The 20663-nt window shown below is 50.5% G+C and overlaps 1 protein-coding gene across 8 annotated transcripts in view; it reads right to left on the bottom strand.

The window, feature by feature from the left end:
* The window catches only part of DOCK7 (dedicator of cytokinesis 7), a 171812-nt gene that overhangs the window by 38463 nt on the left and 112686 nt on the right, over nt 1–20663 (bottom strand). For 2 of the 8 annotated variants that reach the window (XM_043964124.1, XM_043964125.1), the window contains exons 17-29: nt 18858–18996; nt 18468–18569; nt 16618–16704; nt 11746–11977; nt 9562–9726; nt 8329–8498; nt 5076–5168; nt 3789–3878; nt 3460–3495; nt 2784–2879; nt 2457–2597; nt 2254–2367; nt 1966–2136 (exon numbers count right to left, since the gene is read on the bottom strand). In XM_043964124.1, the coding sequence (XP_043820059.1) occupies nt 1966–2136; nt 2254–2367; nt 2457–2597; nt 2784–2879; nt 3460–3495; nt 3789–3878; nt 5076–5168; nt 8329–8498; nt 9562–9726; nt 11746–11977; nt 16618–16704; nt 18468–18569; nt 18858–18996 (1636 nt within the window). The remainder of the gene's footprint in view (nt 1–1965; nt 2137–2253; nt 2368–2456; nt 2598–2783; nt 2880–3459; nt 3496–3788; nt 3879–5075; nt 5169–8328; nt 8499–9561; nt 9727–11745; nt 11978–16617; nt 16705–18467; nt 18570–18857; nt 18997–20663) is intronic. The other 6 variants (XM_043964126.1, XM_043964127.1, XM_043964130.1 and 3 more) reach the window with 4 other exon arrangements.

The raw sequence follows: 20663 nt of genomic DNA, 5'->3' as shown, positions 1-20663 counted from the left end.
CCAGGACTCTTTTCCTGAGCCAGCCCCGCTTTGTTCCTTACTGCGTCTCACCTGGCCCATCCCAACAGGCTCCCCACTCACTGAGATCCAGGGGAACCCTATGACCTCCAGGACCAAATATATAAGGAACCCTATTTATGTGGCATTTAACTCTTCCCACAACCTTGCTCTACCTGCCCCTATCTTCTCAGAGTCTGCTCCTTTGCATTGTAAGGAATTAATTGTGATTTGGGGTTTTCATAACCCCATCTTTGCTTTGTTATGGTCAGACTGAAAAAAATGTAAGCTTGAAAAGCCTAAGAGAAGATGGGTTGTACTTTGGGAGACAACTGAACAAACAAGAGGAGCTCTGACCACAGGGAACATTTATTGAAACTGAGTAACTAAACACGCCCACATGGGCCTGGCCAGATTATAATGGAGACAGCCCACGTGGGTGTGCTGAGCCAACTGGAGACCCAGCATGGCTAAGAGCCGCCCTTCCCTTCTGGTGAGGGGGTCAGTTAGAGGCAGCTGGAGGAAGAAGGGGAGGGGAGTTTTCTGAGAGGCAATGAGAGAGGGTTCTGAGGAAAATGGGGAAGGCAGGCAGACAGTAAGAGGAGCTGCTGGTGTTTGACCGTCGTACCAAAACAGAAGAGACTGCGAGCTCATTCTCCTTAGAGCTGCAGATTTTGGGTGGTGGCGAGTTTGTGTTTTGGAGGCAAAGCCCGCTCTCTGGAGCTGGCCGGGCTGGAAGCAGGCGCGGGCGCCTGGGGCCTTTTTACCCCAGAGATTTAGACATTGTTCCTAGCTCTATTAACCTCACTTGTGTTTTAAATTTGTTCCCATCAATAAGCCTGTCTTGTTTTTGAAAGACGCTGTTTCTTTTCCTACCCCAGCTGCCCAGTTAGCTCTCCCCATACTAATCTGGCCCTTACAGCACACTTTTCCATCCGGGCCAACTGGTCTTTCTGCCCTTCCGTGAGTCTCCCTTCCCTGGCCCCAGCCTCTTACTGGAGAATGCCCCTCTTCCTTCTCCCTATTCTTGGAGCCTTGAACTCCCAGCAAGTAATACCTCCCAGGTAAGACCAGTCTTGATCACCAGAGGGACTGATGCGTCCTTCTTGACAACCAAGTGTGTGCATATGCATGTATGTGTGTGTACGTGTGTGTGCATGCATGTGTACATGTGGCTGGGTGTATGTTCCCAACCGGCAGATGGGCCCAAGAGCCCGGGGCTGGCACTACCCCCCCCAAGCAGTGGTCCTGCTTTTAGCACGTGCCTTATGGTCACTATCTGGGTGAGCAGGTCCTGGGAGAAGGGGACAGCCATCAGCCACGGGTAGGCTGGCCACTCTAGCTGAAGCAGCGGCCCCCTGAGGGGGCAACACAGGCCGGGCAAGTCAGACCCCTCCTGACCCCTCCCCTCAGGTCCTGATGGGGACAGCCCAGGAACGGGACCCAAGCGCCCCAGCTGCCACCCCGGGAAACAGCGCCCCCAGAGGCTGCAGACACAGCTACCAGACACCTAGAGAGGAAAGTTCTTGTTCAGTGGGTCGACCTGAGAAACCGATGGTTTTATCAGTGGAAATGACATGGCCGGAGAGGCCTGAGCATCTGCTTTGGTGCTGTGGTGGAAGGACTGGGGGACCTTCATTCCTATCTGACTGTCCCCAGGCATCGTCTCTCCCGTTAGACTGGAAGCTCTGTGAGGGCAGGAGCTGTCTGGCTTCTCTCAGTGCTTTGTATCCCCAGTGCTGGGCACACAATAACAGATACTTTACTTACCCACACATGTACATGCCCCTATCTATGTTACACGGTATGCATATGAGCTCGCTGTGGGCAGGGGCTGCTTAGTTCATCTTTGTACCCTTAGCCCCTGACACAGTACTCAGCGCACTGCAGCCAGTTAACAGAGGTTTGCTGACTGACCTTTGTCGGTCTATTCCCTCCTCTGGGCAGGAAGCACTCCCCTTCACTTGCCTGAGATGTCGCAGAAGAGACAGACGGGGATGGCGAAGCCGGCGGTGTGAGTAAGCTGCAGGGCAGGTTGAGGGTGACGTAATGTTCATGGCTGCAAACGACTCTCAGGAAGTCTAACCTCAAGGACACCAAGAGACTCGGATTGGGTAGCGTGTAAAGCTTGGAAGATACCTGGTGAGCCAAAGAGAACCATGGGATGAGTGGGAGAAGGGCCCCTGAGGAGAGGGGCCGGGTCTTGTGAGCCGACTCCCACAAGCAGCGCCGGAGGGAGGCGCCCACCCCTCTCACCTGTTTGTAGCAGGCCTTGATGAGGCTGAACACAAACCCTCGGTCCATGACGGACAACAGATCATTGAGGAAGAAGGCAAGGCTCATGTTGAGTCTTTCCACCATTTCTGTGTCCTGGAGAACAGAAGTAAGGGAACCCTCAGTGCAAAGCCTGGCTTTTCCTACTGAGAGCTGGACTCAAATACGAATGACATCATCCTCACCTTCTGAAACCGCGAAACAACGTCGCTGGCAATCGTGCTGACGAGAGCCGCGATGTCGTCCATGAAACGTTCAGGAAAGCGGTTTTTCCTTGGAGCATCAAGTTTGTCAGTGAAATATAAGTGGTGCACCATGCTTTTCACCTGAGGAGAATGGAAATGCCGGTCACAAACACTTAGTGGGAACAATTACAGAGACAGCACATGCCGGGACGGTTTCCTTTCACACATCTGATTTTGGAAAGGAAACATTTCCTATATCCTTGTGACCCCACGTCCAACCCTCCTCCCTGGAGGGCGGGGAAGCCCAAAGATCAGCGGCCTGCTCACCATCAGCTCGAAAAAGAACCACGCCTGCTGTAGCGCTGCTTCGCGAACGCTGCCGCTGCAGACGACCCACTGCAGAGCCAGCTCCTCGTGGAAAAGCTAGCCGGGAGAAATCCAGAGTCAGCCCAGGCCACAGGGCTCGTCAGAGCGAGCTCAGGGGACAGTGCCAACACCATGACAAGATATACGGGGAAAACAATGAAAAGAAGCAAAGGAAGGCGTATGACCAATCTGGGGGATGCAGTGATGACATCCATGAACGAAACGACCGTGTAACCAGATAAGACAATGGGTGCTGGCAGCTGAAAACGTGACATGGAGTCTTGGAATAAGATGGAATTTGCAAGGCCAGAGGGGGAAAGCCCTTCAATGCTGCCTGCAAACACACGCCAGATCGAGCAATGGACAGGTCCGAGCTCTTGTTCGTGGCTTCAAATGGATACTGGGGAACACTGGCCACAAACTTGGCTGGTGCGATTTAAGGAGCACCTTTGAAAATCTGGCCTTTTTTCATGGTCTCAAAAACATAGATTCATGTTTTAAAAATACAAAACTCCTTTCTCATTCTTATAGCATAATGGATATGCATACAAAGCAATTTGCAAATCAGTGCATATTAATTAATATGAGAAAGGACTAACAAAACTGTGCACAAGGGAAGCAAATTGACAGATCTTACTAAGAGTGATAATTTTTCTAACTCATCTTCCTTTCCCTGGAGATTTAAACACAAAACAGAAGCAGTTACAGAAGCAGTATTAAGGGTTGATACATTTTTGGCAGTGAAATTAAATGACTAAGCTTTAATTCACTAGAGTCTGAGTAAACAGTCAACCCCCGTGGGTTATATATTATATCATGAATCCACATTCAATAGTAGAGTAACTCCCAAGTGAGGGGAGCCCTGTCTCTGGAGTTTGTGGAAACATTTCTTATCGGCCGATAAGGAACACTGACAAATCTGATGGTTCTGTCCCCCAAAGATCAATTGCCTCCACTTGAATCTACCTTTTTAGTTGGTAAACGTCCCGTTAATGTTTGTAAGAAACTTGACGTCTCTGTGTGCGAAGACATACGGTTACAACTGCGATCCATCGCCTATGGAGTGAAGATGAAGGAGTGATGACAAAACATTAAAGTTTGTTGTGGGTGACTCTGCAGCTCAAGGATAATGTACAACTCTAAAGACTGCTCAGTGATATGGGCTAATTTCTGTTGTCAAAGATCAGCATGTTTTTTTTTTCTTCCCAGTCTGCTATCCACCATCTTGAGCTGCTTCAAACACATTGACAACAATGTATTAAAAAAACTCAAATGCCTTCAATGGATTAAAAAAAGGTCAAGGGAAATGTGGGTATTTTTATGGAACTAGATATAGCTATTGCTGCAAAGAATGAAACTTTTTCATAGTTGTAGTTTGTAAACATGCACATATCCAGTAAGAAAAAAAAAAGGTTTTTTAAAGCAACATACTTCTCAATGGTCACAGAACAAATATTCAAACAATTCTGCCCAATCAAACCCAAAAAAGTTGGAGGGTTTTTGTTTTGTTTTGGGGGGACAGCCAATATTGTACAAATCCTCGAATTATGAATAGCATACTATGTTGGTTTTGTCATTTGTGATGATAATTACGAGCTAGTATTCTTGGGATAAAGTTCACTTTTCTTCCTAGATCAAAGACAGTTGAGATGTATGTTCTGTCATGCAGTATCTAAAAGCAGCAGGCAACTGGAGTTAAATAAGTGACTTCCATGATTTCAACTAAGATACTACCAATTTCATCCTTTGCAACACATACAAATTAAAATGTATCTTTGCTTTTGGTTCTTAATCTTTCAGGGTTTATCTTTCAGCTTAAATTCAGCTTTAGTCTATTACCATTTTTACTATTCAATGTTAGGTAAATACGACAAAATACTCAGTATTTCATGAAAGGGGCAAGACGATCAGAGACTTTAAATCAAAATGGAAAACTGTGGTTTTGCAGATAGGAGTGAGGACACGCCCACCAGACAGGTGCTAACCCTAAAGAAGACCCAGACTCCATAAGCGGCATCCACAGAAACGTAGGTAGGAGTGGGGAAGGGGAGCGGTGGAGAGGGGACGTCACTGGTACGTTTGGCAGTACTCATGCATGCACGTGGTGGGGGAAATGTGCTAATTAAAAAAAATCATGAACTTTCCAAAATTGGGAAAAGCAAGCCACTGAAACCATAGTATGGACTAAACAGTAACGTTCTAGAGGGAAATATCAGCAGCCAATACAGAAACCTCTGATGCTGTAGACACCACCTGTGTTGAGTCTGCACTTGGACTGGGGTTGGGTCCCCATGGGGCAGCCTTTGGACCACCAGTGTTAACCCAGGAATTGGAGCGGTCTAGGCCCTAAGCATATAATAGAAAGCAGTTGGGAAAGGAGAGAAAGATTACATGTTGCATGCCATCGAGTATTCTTAAAGAAATCCAGTCTTTTCAGAATTCATGTGTTCAATGCAAACACGTCTTTCATTAGTACTGTTAAAGGAACCAACGTTTTTAGGTAATTGTCTAGTGTTTTAGTTCACTTGAGTTACCCTACTGCATCCTGCTACGTAAGACACTACAGAAAATTTTTCAAGAGCATCCTAGAATAATAAAATGTCCTCAATTTCCATTTATGAAGGAACCAAGCTGAGGCACCAGGGACTGAAGCTTCCTTTTCAAATGGGCACAATCTAAGCCATCAGAACGAGGGCTCACCCACACGTGTGGATGAAGCTGGCAAGGCCAAGGGTCACGCAGGTGTTGAACAAGAACAGCCCACTTCTTGCTGGGCTAAAATGGTTTTTTATTCTGAACTTAGCCATCATGGTAACTGTTTGCACACAGGAAGCGGCCCAGGACAGGACTGTGGACACTCTCTTCAAAACGATCCTGCCTGTGTGGGTTTCCTTCCCTTCTCTTTGGCGTTTTGTTAAAAATGCTTCCATGGGCCTCTTCCTTCTTTTCCTTCCCTTTCAAGAAAGTTTGGTTCTTTCTTTGTGGAAGGCTTTGCACTTGACTCCATTTCTTTTTCTTTCTTTCTTTTTTTTTTTTTTGCAGGGCAATGGGGGTTAAGTGACTTGCCCAGGGTCACACAGCTAATAAGTGTCAAGTGTCTGAGGCCGGATTTGAACTCAGGTACTCCTGAATCCAGGGCCGGTGCTTTATCCACTGCGCCACCTAGCCACCCCCACTTGACTCCAATTCTAAAGAGCTGATGAAGGAATGGGCTACACAATGTTCCTCTGTGTCCCAATCTAGCGTCTGCCGCCTCTGCTCTGCTCTCGCCTCTCTGGGGTCTAACGGACTCTAAAGGCCACCAGCCCATCCTGGGGCCAGGCGGGAGCAGAGTGGAGTTTGAAAGGAGGCAAGAACAGGAGGAAGAAGCCCACGCCGGCCCCTTTCCTTCTTCCAGGCCTGTCCCCAAGCCTCTGGCCCAGCTGTTATGCTCCCGGGCCAAAGTGCCTGGTGACCTTGGCCAAGAAGATGAACTAGGAGGAGGGCACCTGTATGGTTCTCGTCATCTCCTGTAAAATCCAGGGAAGGAAATGCCCACTTGTCCCTGTGTTCCTAGTGCCCAGCAGGGGGCCTGGCACACAGGAGGCAATTAACAAATGCTTGTTGATTGATTGACGCCACAAACATGTTGGCTCAGGTTCAAATTTTCTTTGGTTTTGATAAAACTCATTAATACAGACTTGAATTCCTTCTGTTCATAGTCTATGAATTAATCAAGGAAAAGACTCCTTATCAATGAATTTCAAATATGTAAATCACAGATAACAAGTGATGGGCTTGGTGACAGAAAAGACCCCAAATTGGGGTTTTTTACACTCTCAAAGTTGTGTTTTTTCCTTTCTTAATAGCAGGTATCCCACTGGTGTATTTGTTAACCAAAAGGTTTCACAAAGAAAGTGGCAGAACCCCGTGTGCTGTCATCCACACTGGCTTCTGAAAAATCAATTACCTTTTATGCTAACAGGGAATGTCCATACCCAATGTATTTAAGCCTAAAGCATCACTCGAATAAAGGATGGAATCATTCTGAAATGCTGTTTCTTGTCCTAACACCTCTCAATCCTTGGTAGGACAAGTGTCGGCCAAACAACCCTTGATGATGCCTCAGTGCTAATCTGATGCAAGCTTCAGAGAAATTCAGAGCAATCTCCTTCAAATCTGCTGCTTCGGGCTTGGGGCTGTGAAAAACCCTCTGGATCCAAGGGGTCACTCACTTTGGGTGAGGATCCTACTTTCAAGTTTAGAAATGACATCAGGTCCTTGCCTCGGTCTCTTCCCTGAGACGCAAACCAGAAAGAGCCAGGGAAGATCTTAGGAAGGTTCAGGCTTTTTGCCTTACTGACTGTGCGCACAAAAACCCCTGACTGTGTGCATGAGGCTGGTGAATCAGCTGTGCTCCCCCCTCCCACAGACACCCCCAAAAGGCCACAATTACCTAATTAAGGAGATATCTAAATGGATCTTTATCTTCTTAGACCCCTGTTTTAATGTTTTTTAATAATTTAAAAATTATTAGGTTAAGAAACCTGCCTTCCATGTCTGATCAGGAAATTGCAAGTTAGTCTAAAAGTGGGTGGTATGTAACAAGATATCACAAAAGCTGGTGAGGGAAAGCATTGCTATCGCCATGTGCAGACTGTGCTGGGCCTGGTCTGTGACCAAGGTCCAAACCAGCAGTTCTGGTTCTCAAGCCACATGGGCTGAGGGTCTGATCAATCCAAGTCTCACGAGCAAAGACAAGCCATTGGGAAGAGGGGGCCTGCTCCCTCCTGATGTCTCCTCATGGGACCTGTGAGAGGCGGCAGCAGTTCCCTAGTCTGGCCTTGCCTGTGCGTTGGTGCTAACAGCCCCAGGGGATGCTCTAAAACCGTAAGGAGCAGAGCAGGGGCCTCTTGGGCAGCGGGGGGCTAAGGATCCCTACCCTGATCAAACCTCCCATAACGATATCATTCCCCAGAGCAATTCGATCATGTCACGCCTCCCAGCCAAGAAAACAGGCCTGGCTGTGGGAGAAGGGCCCACTTCAATTCAATGCAATCCAACAAGCATTTATTAACCAGAGTAAGTTTACAATGCGTCTCCAGGCTTTGTCTGAAGGATGGAGGGTGCCCAGAATAGTGCCTTTGTCGTGGGCTCTGTTGCGGACACAGGAAGAGTGACAGGTGCGCGGTCTACCTGACAGCTTGGAAATGAGAATCGAGAGATTTGGCTAAAACACACACTTGGCACACTTGGATTCACATTAGAGTGGCTTCAGCGGTGCTGGCCCAAGGGACCCGGACTTGGCAGGCAGCTCTAGCTTCTCTGCGGCCTACGTTCTCCACAAAGTACATGAGGAAGTTCAAGATCATAGACATTTACCATCCATGCAAAAATCCTACCATCAGAGAACAACGCTGACACACAATTCTTAGCGACTTGTGTCTCCAAAGCATCTCAGAAACAAGACTACAACCGACCAGGCAGTCCCCCTCCGCACCGTTCATGGGGCTGCGCATCCGCTCACCTTGCTTCCGATGATTGAGCGTACTTCGTCATCAGGAGACGTAGGCGTCCCGGATATGTCTGGGTTACTGTTACTGAGGCTCCGGGAGCGGTTCAGGTGAAGGCTGGCGGGCCTCACAGCAGATCGAGCCATTGTGGCATAGTGCACGGATCCGCCCAACCCCCCGGGACCTTTGGGGGGTCATGAAATAGCACATAATCACACAAATGGAAATCCATCAGAAAAGGCCGGGACCCCGAACGAGCTTGATTAACTTTGTGCCCCTCCCCCAAACACCAGCATAAACATCTAAAGAACAACCCTAGGCATAGAGAAGGAAAATCTCGGGACCTCGACATTCGAGACCAAACAGTCCTTGGCTAAAGAGGCTTCCTTTTCACCCCTTCAGCAGAGCCACAGAAACGCAAGGATTCCACTGCGACCTCCCACGGCCACAAAGGTCCAGCTGTGACTACGGCCTCTCGGTCAATGGATGGGCCAAGCACCTTCCGGACTCCAGACCCTCTTGTTGCCCCCCAGGGAATCCCCCTCCGCCACCTCCAGCCAAGGACACGTCTTCTCTAAGACTCACTGCAAAGGTTCACTCCCCGCCCCCAGTTATATTTCAAGGAAAATCAAGAGGCTTCCACAGACCCTTCTCCCTGGTTAAATATGAGACCTAAAAAGATGCTGCAGGTTGAACAGACTAAAATGTGAGGACCTGAGCATTATTAATGATGAAGCCCCCTGGCAGCAGCACCGTGCCTGACATTACTGATACCTGGAAAGGATCAATCAGGACAGGCACTAGGAGAGAATCACAGGTTGCCTGGGTAAGAAACCAGGACCACACTGACAGTCTGAACAACATGTTCCTTCTCTAACTGGGGGGAAAGGGCAGAAGCCCTCCAAACTTGAGGCTCGAGTCACACAGTGCAGGCAATCCCCAGTGGGCTATTCGGGGTGGCTGTCTCTGACCTTCAGGAGATCACCCCAGCACAGATGACAACTGGTTCTCAGAAACCAGGGGCAAAACACTCTTTTGTTATGAATAAAAGTGTCTTTAGTGAAAAGTGAACAAAAAATTCAAACAGGCACATGTGCCTCTCTAGCCCGGGACCAAGAGTGAGACAAACATGCTGGGTGAGGAGTCCTGGGCACAGCCAGCAAGGCACACTGCCCACTGCCCGGCCTCCCAGACCTTCCTCCAGACCAAGCTCAGCCCACTGCCAGCGTCAAAGAGTCCGTCTGTACCTGGTGAGGGTGAATTGGGATAGGTGTTGGGCAGGCGGAAAACGTAGTAAATGTATGAGGTCAGGAGGCTGTTGCGCCCGTGCTGGTCCTGACTCCCTTCCAAGTTCTTGTGCAGTCGATTGACGATGGAAGCCATGGCTTCAAAGGACGCCTGTCCAAGGTTCACTGAGAAGACAAGAAAGAGAGCTCGGTGTTACTTGGGCAGCTGGCCCCTCAGGGCTTCCACAAGAGTAGGGGGGCAATGACAGGGACAAGGAGGCTTTTCCTAGCTGGTCAGATGGCCTGGCTTGGAGTTCAGATGGTGTCCATCAAAATACACTGGCCCAACAGGTACATTCAGTCAATCATGAGGCCTGCACGGAGCACCTGCCGTGTGCCAGGCCCTACCCTCCAGCAGCTCACAGTCGACATGTTTCTACACTAACAAAGGTGGACTATGTTACCAGAGGCACAAAGAAAAAGGCGTCCTCATTGGGATTCATTCAAGAGAATGCTGAAAAATTGAATCAAGGGTAAAGTCTCAAACACTCACTTCAAGGAAAGATTGAGATTAACATTGTTTTGGGGCAGTTAGGTGGTACAGAGGATAAAGCACCTGCCCTGGATTAAGGAGGACCTGAGTTCAAATCTGACCTCAGACACTTGACACTACTAGCTGTGTGACCTTGGGCAAGTCACAGCCCTTTAACCCTCATTGCCCCGCAAAAAAAAAAAAAAAAAGATTAACATTGTTTTTCAAAGTCATACGCATTTCAACCCATAATGAAATAATCACAGAATCTCAGAACTAGAAGGAAGCTCAGAAGCCAATGAGTCCCACCGATACCTGACCAAGATCCCATTTCACCCACGATGATATCTCTTTAGTGTTCTATCTGTATATGTTTAGTGTTTTATATTCCCATATATCTGTATATTGTTTTATTTACATATATGTATGTAGTCTTTCGGTTTGTAAAGCGTTTCACATGTTATCTGAAGGAGGTGCTGCTATTAACTGTTTCTTACAGATCAGGAAACTGAGGCAGACAGAGGTCAAGTGACTTGCCCAAGGTCATCCAACTAGGAGGTGCCTTAGCAGGATTCAAACTCAAGGCTTCCCAATTCCAAGCAGTCTTTACAACCTGTGCAAGTGTCCTGAGCCCCTGAAAATGACCAGACCCTGCCATTCGCTCTCAATCTCTCCTCTCTGCCACGGCCTAGCTGGAGCCGGCTGCCTTCCCTCAGCCTCCACCCCCATCCCTCCCTTTGTCACTGAGCTGAAACCACTGTCTCCCAAGGCACTGGCCATCTCTGAACCGCCAAACCCAGGAGCCCGTCCTCATTCCTTGCTCCTTTGTACCCTCAGCACTCGCCCTCTCTGCTCCTTGTGACCCGGCTAATCACTCTCCCCTTTTCAGTCTCCTTGGCTGGATCACTCTCCCTGCTGCACGCGCAGCCGTTCCCCGGGCCTCTCTCTCCCTCTGCCCTCTCTGGGCAGTCTCATGCTCTCCTGAGCTCCATGCCCATGCCACTGAGTGGCCAATGGACATTTCAAGCTGGATGTCCCGGAGAGATCTCTAATGCCGCCTGTCCAGAAGAGAACTCCTGAGCTTCACCCTCAGCGCCTTCTCCCTTCCTGTCCCAGGCCACGCCACGTTTTTGGTCGCTCGGGTTTATAACACGGCCCCAACTCCTCACTCCACAGAGCCGATCAGTTGACAAACCCCTGCACTCATCGCCTCCTGTCTGCTCCCAAAGCCAGCCCGAGTCAGTGATTGGCCTTCCCTGATGCCTCCTGGCTGGTCCCGTCTGTCCACTCTAGTTCAAGTGCTCCAGTTAATTAGCCGCTTCTCTCCTGAGGAACAGGCCCTAGATTTTACAGTCTCTAAGCGAGTTCTGTTCCCCAAGTCCTAGAATGTCCTTCCTTTGCCTCTAATCTGTAAAGCCCTAAGGAAAAGCGCATCTTCCCTACAAGCCTCCCCTGGGTCTGATGGGCAGAGCTCTTCCCCCTCCGGCCTCAGGGAGCACTTTCTCATGCACCTGGGCCGGATTATTTGTACCAGAATCACTTACCCATGTAGCCTATCCCCCATCCCCAATCCAGAATGCAGAGTGAGTCCCCCATGAGGGACGGAGTAATTCTGCCCTCCCTCACGAGAGGGATGCAGGAGGGCCAGGTCTGCTGACACACGGGTACGTTACCTATCTGGCCGGCAATGACCGGGGGGCGCACGACAAGAAGAATCAGTTTGTCAAGCAGCAGGTGAAGGAATCGCACCACTGGCTCCAGCTGAGACGAGTTCAAGGCTGAAATGCTGCTCTTCAGCTCATTTTCCAGGTTATTCTCCATGATCCTCATGTCTCCTATTCGCACCGGGAACATGTGCTCGTCCAGAGCGTTAACCAGAGCAAAGAACTTGTCCAGGTAGGGATCCTAAAAGAGAGAAGGTGACAGGTGATGGGCACTCGGCTTCCCGGAGCCCCTCCTTCAACGCCTCCCAGAGACCTCAAACTGAGCCTCACAATGTTTTGTCAGAGGACTGCGGGCAAGGGAGCAGGCAGAGGGAAAGGGAATGAAGTCTGTTTGGCCCACGTTCAGTTTAAGGTCCCTCTGAGACGTTCCGTTTGAGGTTGTGACGGGCAGCAGAGTTGGGAGGGAGGGGCAGCGTTAGATGAGAGAGACCCTGCAGAAGTGAAATCCAGAGGCCTAGGCAAGAGACTGGATACGAAGGGGGAGACGATAACAGGGAGGGTGGCACGGAAGGGTTTGGAGGGAAAGATCATGAGCGTAGTTTTATGAATGGCCAATTTAAGACGTCTAAGGGATGTCCAGTCTGAACTTTTGGAAGGCAGTAGGAGATAAGAGATTGGGGCAAGAGAGGTGGGTCCTTCAGCAAGGAACTGGGCATTGACTCCATGGGAGCTGAGGAGATCACCCAGTGAAGTGGCACAGAGGAGAGGAGAAGCGGCCCAGGGCAGAGCCTTGGGGGGCACCTATGGTTAAAGGGCATGACCCAGACCCCCAGGAGGATCCAGAGCAGTCAAAGAGCCAGGAGCAGAACCGGCAAGGGGAGGGGGGGCGGTGTCCTGAAAACCCAGAGAGAAGAGCGCACTGGGGAGATCGAGGACACGGAGGACTGAGGAAAGGCCACTGCACCTGGCGAGAGGTCCTTCATGAAAGACTCTGGAGAGCAGCCTCAGGGTCAGATTGTAAGGGGTACAGGAGAGAAAGGGGAGGCCCCTACTGTAGACGGCCCCCTCAAGGTCTTCAGCCACAAAGGGCAGAAAAGAAATGGGATGATAACCAGAAGGGATGGAAGAACCAAAGGAGGGTTTCCTGAACGTGGGGAGCCACGAGCAGGTTTGTGGGTAGTGGGGAAGGAGCCACTGGAGAGGGGGACATTGAGGGTAAGTGAGAGAATGGGGATAAGGGCAGGTGGCCTGGGGAAGGGGGAGGCATCTAGGGGTGGGAGGGGACGATCTGGTGGAAGACAGAGGGAGAGAAAAAGTCAACAGATGATGGCTGGATAAGGGGGTTTCAGAACTGAACATGGAGGTGGCACGTTTCTGGGCACGATCCCTTGTGTGTGGCTGAGGAGGGTGGAGTGGTAGCTCATGGGAGCTAAGCAGGCTGAGGAAAGTCAGTGTGTAGGCCGAAGTCCCCAAGCACGAGAGCAGGAATTGGAGAGGAGAAAAAATTGTGAGTCGGGCATCAACCTCACTGAGGAAGGAAGGAGACTGACCTGGGGTCTGTAAATAACAGCTACTAGGACTGTGATGGGTGGCAGAAATGCAGAGTGTGAACCACCAAACGAAGGAGGAAAGGGCAGAAGCTAGAGGTGGCAATGCCTACTCCAACTTCCTCTGCCCCCGCCAGGGAGCAGTCCTGGAAAGGGGGACCAGGAGGCCGTGTCAGGAGAGGCCAGGCTTCAGAAAGAGCCAGCAGATGGAAGGAGCAGGAGAGGAATCAAGATCTGTTATCTGTGGAGCAGGCCTTCTAGTGGCACCGCGGAAGGGACAGACACGCTTAGGATGAAATGAGGTGGCAGAGCTAAAGGGGATGGGAATGAGCTCTCAAGGGGCAGGAGGCACAGGCTTGGTTGGGATGATCACGCTGTGCGTGGGTTCAGAGTCCCAGGGACGTAAAGGGTGTGGCCAGGTTGTTCATCACTGAGTGGAGGGTACTGTCTTCTACCCTCGCATGACAGGCCTAGGGCAGGGAGGAGGCCTGAACTTGAAGGGGAGCTTGCTCTTCTTTGCACGAGAGGTCTGTCAGTTGAGAGACTGGGCACTTGGCAGGCAGCAGGAGCTGGAAGATGCCTGGGGGTGGAGCAGGAGGAGATGGCCTGCCCAGCCCCTCAGGCCTTCCCTCGGGGGAACATGCTGTGAGCAGCCAACATGAAGAATTCCTCCGTGTCACAAGCGGTAAGAGAAGGGAAACTCCAAAGACAACTACATGGTTTGTTTCTCCTGACCCATCATGTGCTCCAGCTGGTCACTGCAGAAATCTATCCAGGTTTTCCACAGGTGCCAGGCTTCTGCTGTGACTAGGCCAGAACTGGCATTGTGACCAACAGAGTCAATAGTACTTTGTGCCACCGAGAAAAGCCATGGGTCAGTTCTAGAGTGTGGGGGGGTGGGCGCCACGTTTGGAGCGGGAGCCTCTTTGGGGCTGTGCCCCTCAACACACAGAGAACTCACAAGTCTAAGAGGACGGGAGCTGCATCTGAGGGACAGGCCGTCACCAGGGCTCACCCTGCCCTTTGTGGGAGCCTTCCCACATCTAGAGACTTGCCCACACCCAACGACAAGCTTGACTCCTCACGAGCTGCGACGGTGAACATCTAGACAAGCAGCGACCCTGGTTCGGTGTCAGAAGCTGATGCTCGCCAAGCGTGTCCGGCCCTGAACCACAGGTCCCAGGAGACGAGTCAAAGGATGTCACCATCATTACAACCACCACAGCCTCTTAGGGGCTGTTCTGGAAAGGGGCCCAGGACACACCCTCGAGTCGATCTGTGTGAGGACAATTGGGACCTTCCCTTCTATGCCTGACAAGGATGCCGAGTCATCGTGCTGGGTTACAGGTCACCTAAGCTCAGCCTCAGCTAGGAAGGGGCCCGCACCTGGGCAAGCTCCCTACCTGCTGAAAATCATCAGGGCCACTTAAAGGAACAGACTCGTGCAAAATCATGAACGAGCAGATGGACGCCTGGTCTGTTCTGTCTTGCTGGAGGAAGGAGTGAGACAACAGGGGCCTGGGGGCCTGAAGGAGTGGGGAGAGGACAGGGCAGGCTGCCAGCATGCTCTCTGGTCCTTGCCACTGTCCTTCAGGGTCAGTCACCAGCACAGAGGACTCCATTCTTCTCCTTCTTCCCTCCCTCACCAGCCCCGATCAGCTGCCAATTCTTGTCTAGCTCAGCACCGCTCTCCCCTTCCTCCCCTTCCCTCCCATCCTGTGCGGAGCAGCCCCGCTCAGCCCCCACCACCTTGCAGCTGGACCACTCGCGCCTCCCCTTTCCTTTCTCCAATCCATCCTCCAGGAAGCTGCCACATGGATGTTTGTAATTCATAGGCGCGACCACACTTCTCTTCCTTGGACAAAAAGCCAGGGCTTCTCCTCTAACTGCACACTCTTTCTGGTCTGATTTCCCTGACTCTCCGCTGTGGATTCGAGATCCCATCTATTGCACTTTTACCCAGCAGGCAAAGTGGGGGGGTGGGGGGGGGCAGCATACAGGAGAGTTCACCTCTCATTTCTGGCAATCCACAGCTTATGTGCTGAGCTCTTCCTGCCCCCAAACTGTTTGCTATCTATTATTCTGAACATGATTCTAAATGGCTTATCTCTGTCTGCATTCTTTCTCATTAAACTGTGAGCTCCTTAAGGACATGGACTCTCTTCTTTGTGGGCCTGGCATTCTGAGCCCCAGCACATCGAAGGTGCTGGGTGAATTCACTATTCTGCTCAGAGACCAAGGCATACTATGATGGAGAAGCGTTTGGCGAAAGCATTTTAGTCTAGTACATAAAGCAAACCAACACTATTTTATACGATTTTTTTGTTGTTGTTGTATCTGATCCTTCCTGACCCCATTGGGGGCTTTCTTGGCAGGGATCCTAGACGGGTTTGCCATGTCCTTCTCCAGCTCGTTTTACTGAGGCTAACAGGGTTAAGTGACTTACCCAGGGTCACACAGCCAGGAAGTGTCTGAGGCCAGATCTGAACTCAGGCAGAGGAGTCTTCCTGACTCCAGGCCTGATGCTCTAGCCACTGAGTCACTTGGCTACCCTTCTATGATCTGGGTCACTTATTTTATTAAAATATTGCTCTCGGGGTAGCTAGGTGGTACAATGGATAAAGTACCGGCCCTGGAGTTAGGAGGACCTGAGTTCAAAGCCAGTCTCAGACACTTGACACTTACTAGCTGTGTGACCTGGGGCAAGTCACTTAACCCTCAATGCCCTGCAAAAAAATAAAAAAATAACAACAACAACAAAATAAAATAAAATATTGCTCTCTTCATTACAAAAGAGTTTCTTTCCAAGGGGTGCATTCTTTTCATAACAGTAACTTAAAGGTGCCAGCACCAAAGGTGTGTGTCTGTTTTTAAACCAGATCTAATGAATTCATCACTGCCAGCGCAGACGGATTCACACGCTACAACTTACAGTCCTAAAGAGTTAATTCCCTGAGCAGCTCAGAGGGTCAGGGACTTGTCCAGGGTCACAAATCTGGCCTGCCAGCCAAGATGTTGCAACACATCCAGGCCTACCGGAAGCCATGACAGGACTGTGATCTCAAAGTGTCCATCAGCATCAGAACATTCCTTGTTTCCACAGTCCAATGTCAACAAAGTCACTCGAGCTCGAGATCAGTAATGTGTCAGCATATGGACAGAACAAAATCAATCAGAAGCCTCCAAGTGGAAACCTCGGCCGATCAAATGAAGCCCGTCCCGGGAGTCCTTTGGGAAATGCATTTCCTTACACAAGATCCTTCTGAGAATCTCATCAGAAACTCCGAGTCTTGTGATTCAAAGGATATCTGATCCTGGGTCACTGCACACTTACCTGGGTGTGAATAGAAGAGACGGCAATGACTTCCACATTAAAAACTCCCTTGTGATTGTCCACCCACTTCATTCCGGGGAGAGGCACCTGTAATGAGTCAACAGAGGCCTGGTAGCGACTGACCCAGGCCTGGGGTGTCCCCCCGCCCCCTGCCTCCTGGCTTCCCTCCAGCACCAGCTAAAATGCCACCTTGGGCTAGAGGCCTCGTCTTCCCCGTCATCGTCCCCAGTTGTCGGGGTGTTCTGTCCCCATCAGAGTGGGGACTCCCCGAGGGCAAAGACCGGTTTTACCTTTTTTTCTGTATTCCTGGGACGTAACACAGTAAGCACCTAATAAATGCTGGCTGACTGACCTAAGCCAACGCATCAGTGGGGGAAGAGAAGAGATAGGAGCATATACGTACATCACCTGGTGGCCACAAGGAAATTTTTCTGTTCAGAAAAAGATTTTACAAAGAGAGGGGGAGTGACTTTCTTGATGCCTGTCATTCTGTTGGGAGAAAGCCTACGGAAGCAGAGTGGCAGTTTTCTCTCCCCAAATGGGGTCCAAGGAAAAAAAATGATGCCCCCATCTCAAAAGGGAAACAGGTGGCCAGGAGTTGTGATGCTGAAGCCCTGGTGCTATGACCGCCCATTCTGCAGAGAAGGAAAGATGAGCCCCCTCCCCTCTGGGTGGGTGGGGAGCGGGGTCTCTAGGGGTGGAGACTGTACATACACTGTCAGAACCGGCTGTGGGGTCAGTTTTGCTGAGATGCTCTTTTAAAATTCTTTATAACAATGGGTAACACTGGGCAAAGAAAGGGGACAAGGAAATAAAAACAGAAGGTATCGAAAGAACCTCTCACGAGAGCAGCTCAAGTTCATTTTGCCAAGTGACGCCCTCTCCTCTTTAGAGGACTTTGGGAAACAAAGGTCAGAAGGTTGGAAGCAGACAATGATTCGTCTTGTCGTTTTAATGAGGAGGCATTCTCTACCAGCACGGGCAGAGGAGCTGCTCCAAGGCCACAGACTCACGTCTGCCCGGCAGCCATCCGTCCTCTCGGCGTACGGAGAACAGAAGACGTTCTCAGTCTCCCTTTCTAGAACTGCCCAGCGTACTCAGGAATAATGTCTGAAGCGCCTTAACCACAAATCTTCTATTTAAGCCGCTCTGGATGACTAAAAGAACAGGATGCTATAAATTCACTTCATGCAAAGGGGTGTTCCCTGGAAATTAAACTTTTGTAAACAATTATTCTGTTGTTACATATTCTGTAATGATTTATTTCAGTTTTGGATCAATTACCAAATGTAACAGCTGGCTTTAAGCTCTTCGGCCATCCCAGTTTTAGCTGATTCAGACAGATACAAACACCTGAGGAGCTTGTGAACGGGAAGGAAGCCTGGAGTAAATAACTGAAGTGAACAATCCTCCCATGTTTATGGTCTTCCCTAGTTGGAGTTTTCATTCATTGTCCACAGCATTGGCCCGTGGGCCTTGCAGGATAGGCCCGAGCAAAGCTGCTGCGGGTACTCATCTCAGTGGGCACAGCTTCTGGGATGAGCCAGACAGCCGACCGTGGGCCTGACAACTGACCACGGGCCGGCCAATCGAGGCAGCCCAGCTTGATTTCTGGCCATAGAAACTCACTGAGGCTGTCTGTGCAGGAAGGAATGGAAGGCCATCGTCGCTAGCGGCAGAGCGAGAGCTCATACGATGAAATCACACGCCCTCCAAGGACTAGATATCCTTTCACTTCAGAACAGAACCCACCTCAGTAAAGCAGCCAAGCAGAATGTTTCCCCTATCTGCTGTGCAGTGTTACTTCTTTCTTAATTTCTCTAGAATGTACTAGAATGAGATGTACTGACCTCAGGAGAGAGCACCGAATAGGCCTGGGGGGGCTTTTCCAGGGAGACGGGCAGGCAAAACTGACCAGTCTTCAACCGTCCATTCTGAAGCATTGGTATCCACTTGAAGGAAAAGGAGACGTTATCTCAACCACCAGTCTATTTTAGGAAAGACCCTATCCGTGACAGGAGGCTATCTGTACCAAGAAGGTCTGTCTGGGTCTGACCCCAAAAAGACATTCCTACATTGGCTCCCCCAGCACGGGACCCTAGGATGTGGTGGGTTATAGGCATAAGACATTCACGACTCTTTCCTTCCTGAAAAGAGGAATGCTGAGAACCACGATATTCACACCCAGGGCAGCTTAACCACTTCCTTGCCACCAATCACTGCGAGGTAAGGCCGCTCACCGTGTAGCCCACTGGCGTCTCCAGGGGCGTGTTTTGCTTCTGCTGGCAGCTCACATGGTAGAAGGTGAAAAGCAGGTGGTGGTGGTCGGTCAAGGCGGCGGGAAGTTTAACTTTAATTTCCTCATGGAAATCTGGGGACCTTCAGAGAAAAGCAAAGCCGCTACAATCAGAAGTCAGCGATACAGCACAAAAGCAGTGTCTGCTTTAAATTCACTCTTGGTGATTCAGAGTTTATCATGATAGCGACAGTGATATGTGGGTCTCAACACAGTCAAAGGACACAAAGGGAAAGAGGTTTAAAAAACAAAACGCGGCAATTTAGAAATTATTCCTTAATGGTCTTTTCAGGAAGAAGGGGAGAGACTCTCTTTACATAAAAGCAGGTCGGTGAGGTCCCTTTCTAGGCACTGTGTCATCTTTTTTCTTTTGGAAGATCAAAAGCATCGTCAGACCTCCCGTGACTGTTGCCAACTGATTCTTCCTTCACAATGAACAGTCAAAAAAATACAAGGGGGGGCAGCTAGGTGGCACAGTGGATAAAGCGCCGGCCCTGGATTCAGGAGAACCTGAGTTCAAATCCGGCCTCAGACACTTAACACTTACTAGCTGTGTGACCTTGGGCAAGTCACTTAACCCCCAGCAGATCCTGCACCTCATGGGCCTGACATCCACAACTACTTTACTCTTGCCCTCTGGGATTACACACAATGAGGCTATGACAGACTCAAGCAAGACTGCTGGTCCTAACTGACCTATGGCCATCACACTCCCACACAGGGCCATCTGCTCCTTCACTGTCCTTACTCTGCCAAGCCTTGGTCCCCACTGGCTTCAGGTGCTCCCACGGTGAAACAGACCTGGGAAGGAACGCCGCTTGCGTAATCTACTAGCCTCCATGCTGAAGGTCCTCACTGGCCCAGAACCTCCTTCATTGCCAAACCAGCCCTCCCCCGCTCTGCATCACCCTCATCCTGCACCTCCTCTGCTCCTGCTCCCAAGCTGCAGAGCATCCGTGGAAAATGGCACGGATTCAAACCGAGGCCCCTGCCCCCAGTCAGCCGAGGGCTCAAGCTCCACGGTCTTCGGTCCACGTCAACAAAGACTGACTTATGAAGCGCCCACCCAGGAATGGGCGTTGTACGAGACGGAAGCTGAGCCACCGACCAAGGACCGGCCCTCGCCTGTGGACGCTTCTCTTCCACCCCTTGATCTCCTCCCGCCATCGCTCCCCACACGGCCCCAGACCTTTCCTCTTTTGTGCCTAACTCTATAGACCCCGACGTGAAGCAGCCCTCACACCTCACTGCCCAGAGGTCACCTGCTGCCCCAGGGGATGGCCCTGGAGCTGTGCTCTGGAGCCCCTTCCCAAGTCTGCTCCAGGCATCTCCTCTCGTGCACATTCAGTCTCTCTCCCTGTGGGCTCCTTCCCAGGCTTCTACAAAGAAGCCCCCCGACCGCCTTATACCACTTAATTTGCCATTCCATCTGTCTCATTCTCTAAAACTTCCTGAAAAGACTGCCTGCACCTCTACTTTTCCATCGGGTCACAAGGTTTCTGACCTTGTTACTGCACTAACTCGCCTTCCTAAAAGGCCACTGAATTGCTGCTTATCACAAAGCTCGCTGGCCTCTTGTCAGTCCTCATGGAAGGGAACAATGATGATGGTGGGATAATGGTGGGATGAAGGCCAAATGAACAGAAGTCAGGAAGTCGGACAGTGACCTGCTTTGCACAGACAGAGGATGAGCGCGCCCTGGGGCAGCCTGCCTTGAAAAGGCTGCTGGGACACATGGGCAATGGCTTAG

Source organism: Dromiciops gliroides, chromosome 4, assembly GCF_019393635.1.
Source record: "Dromiciops gliroides isolate mDroGli1 chromosome 4, mDroGli1.pri, whole genome shotgun sequence".
Classification (NCBI taxonomy): Eukaryota; Metazoa; Chordata; class Mammalia; order Microbiotheria; family Microbiotheriidae; genus Dromiciops; species Dromiciops gliroides.
This window is presented reverse-complemented; position numbering and strand designations above follow the sequence as displayed.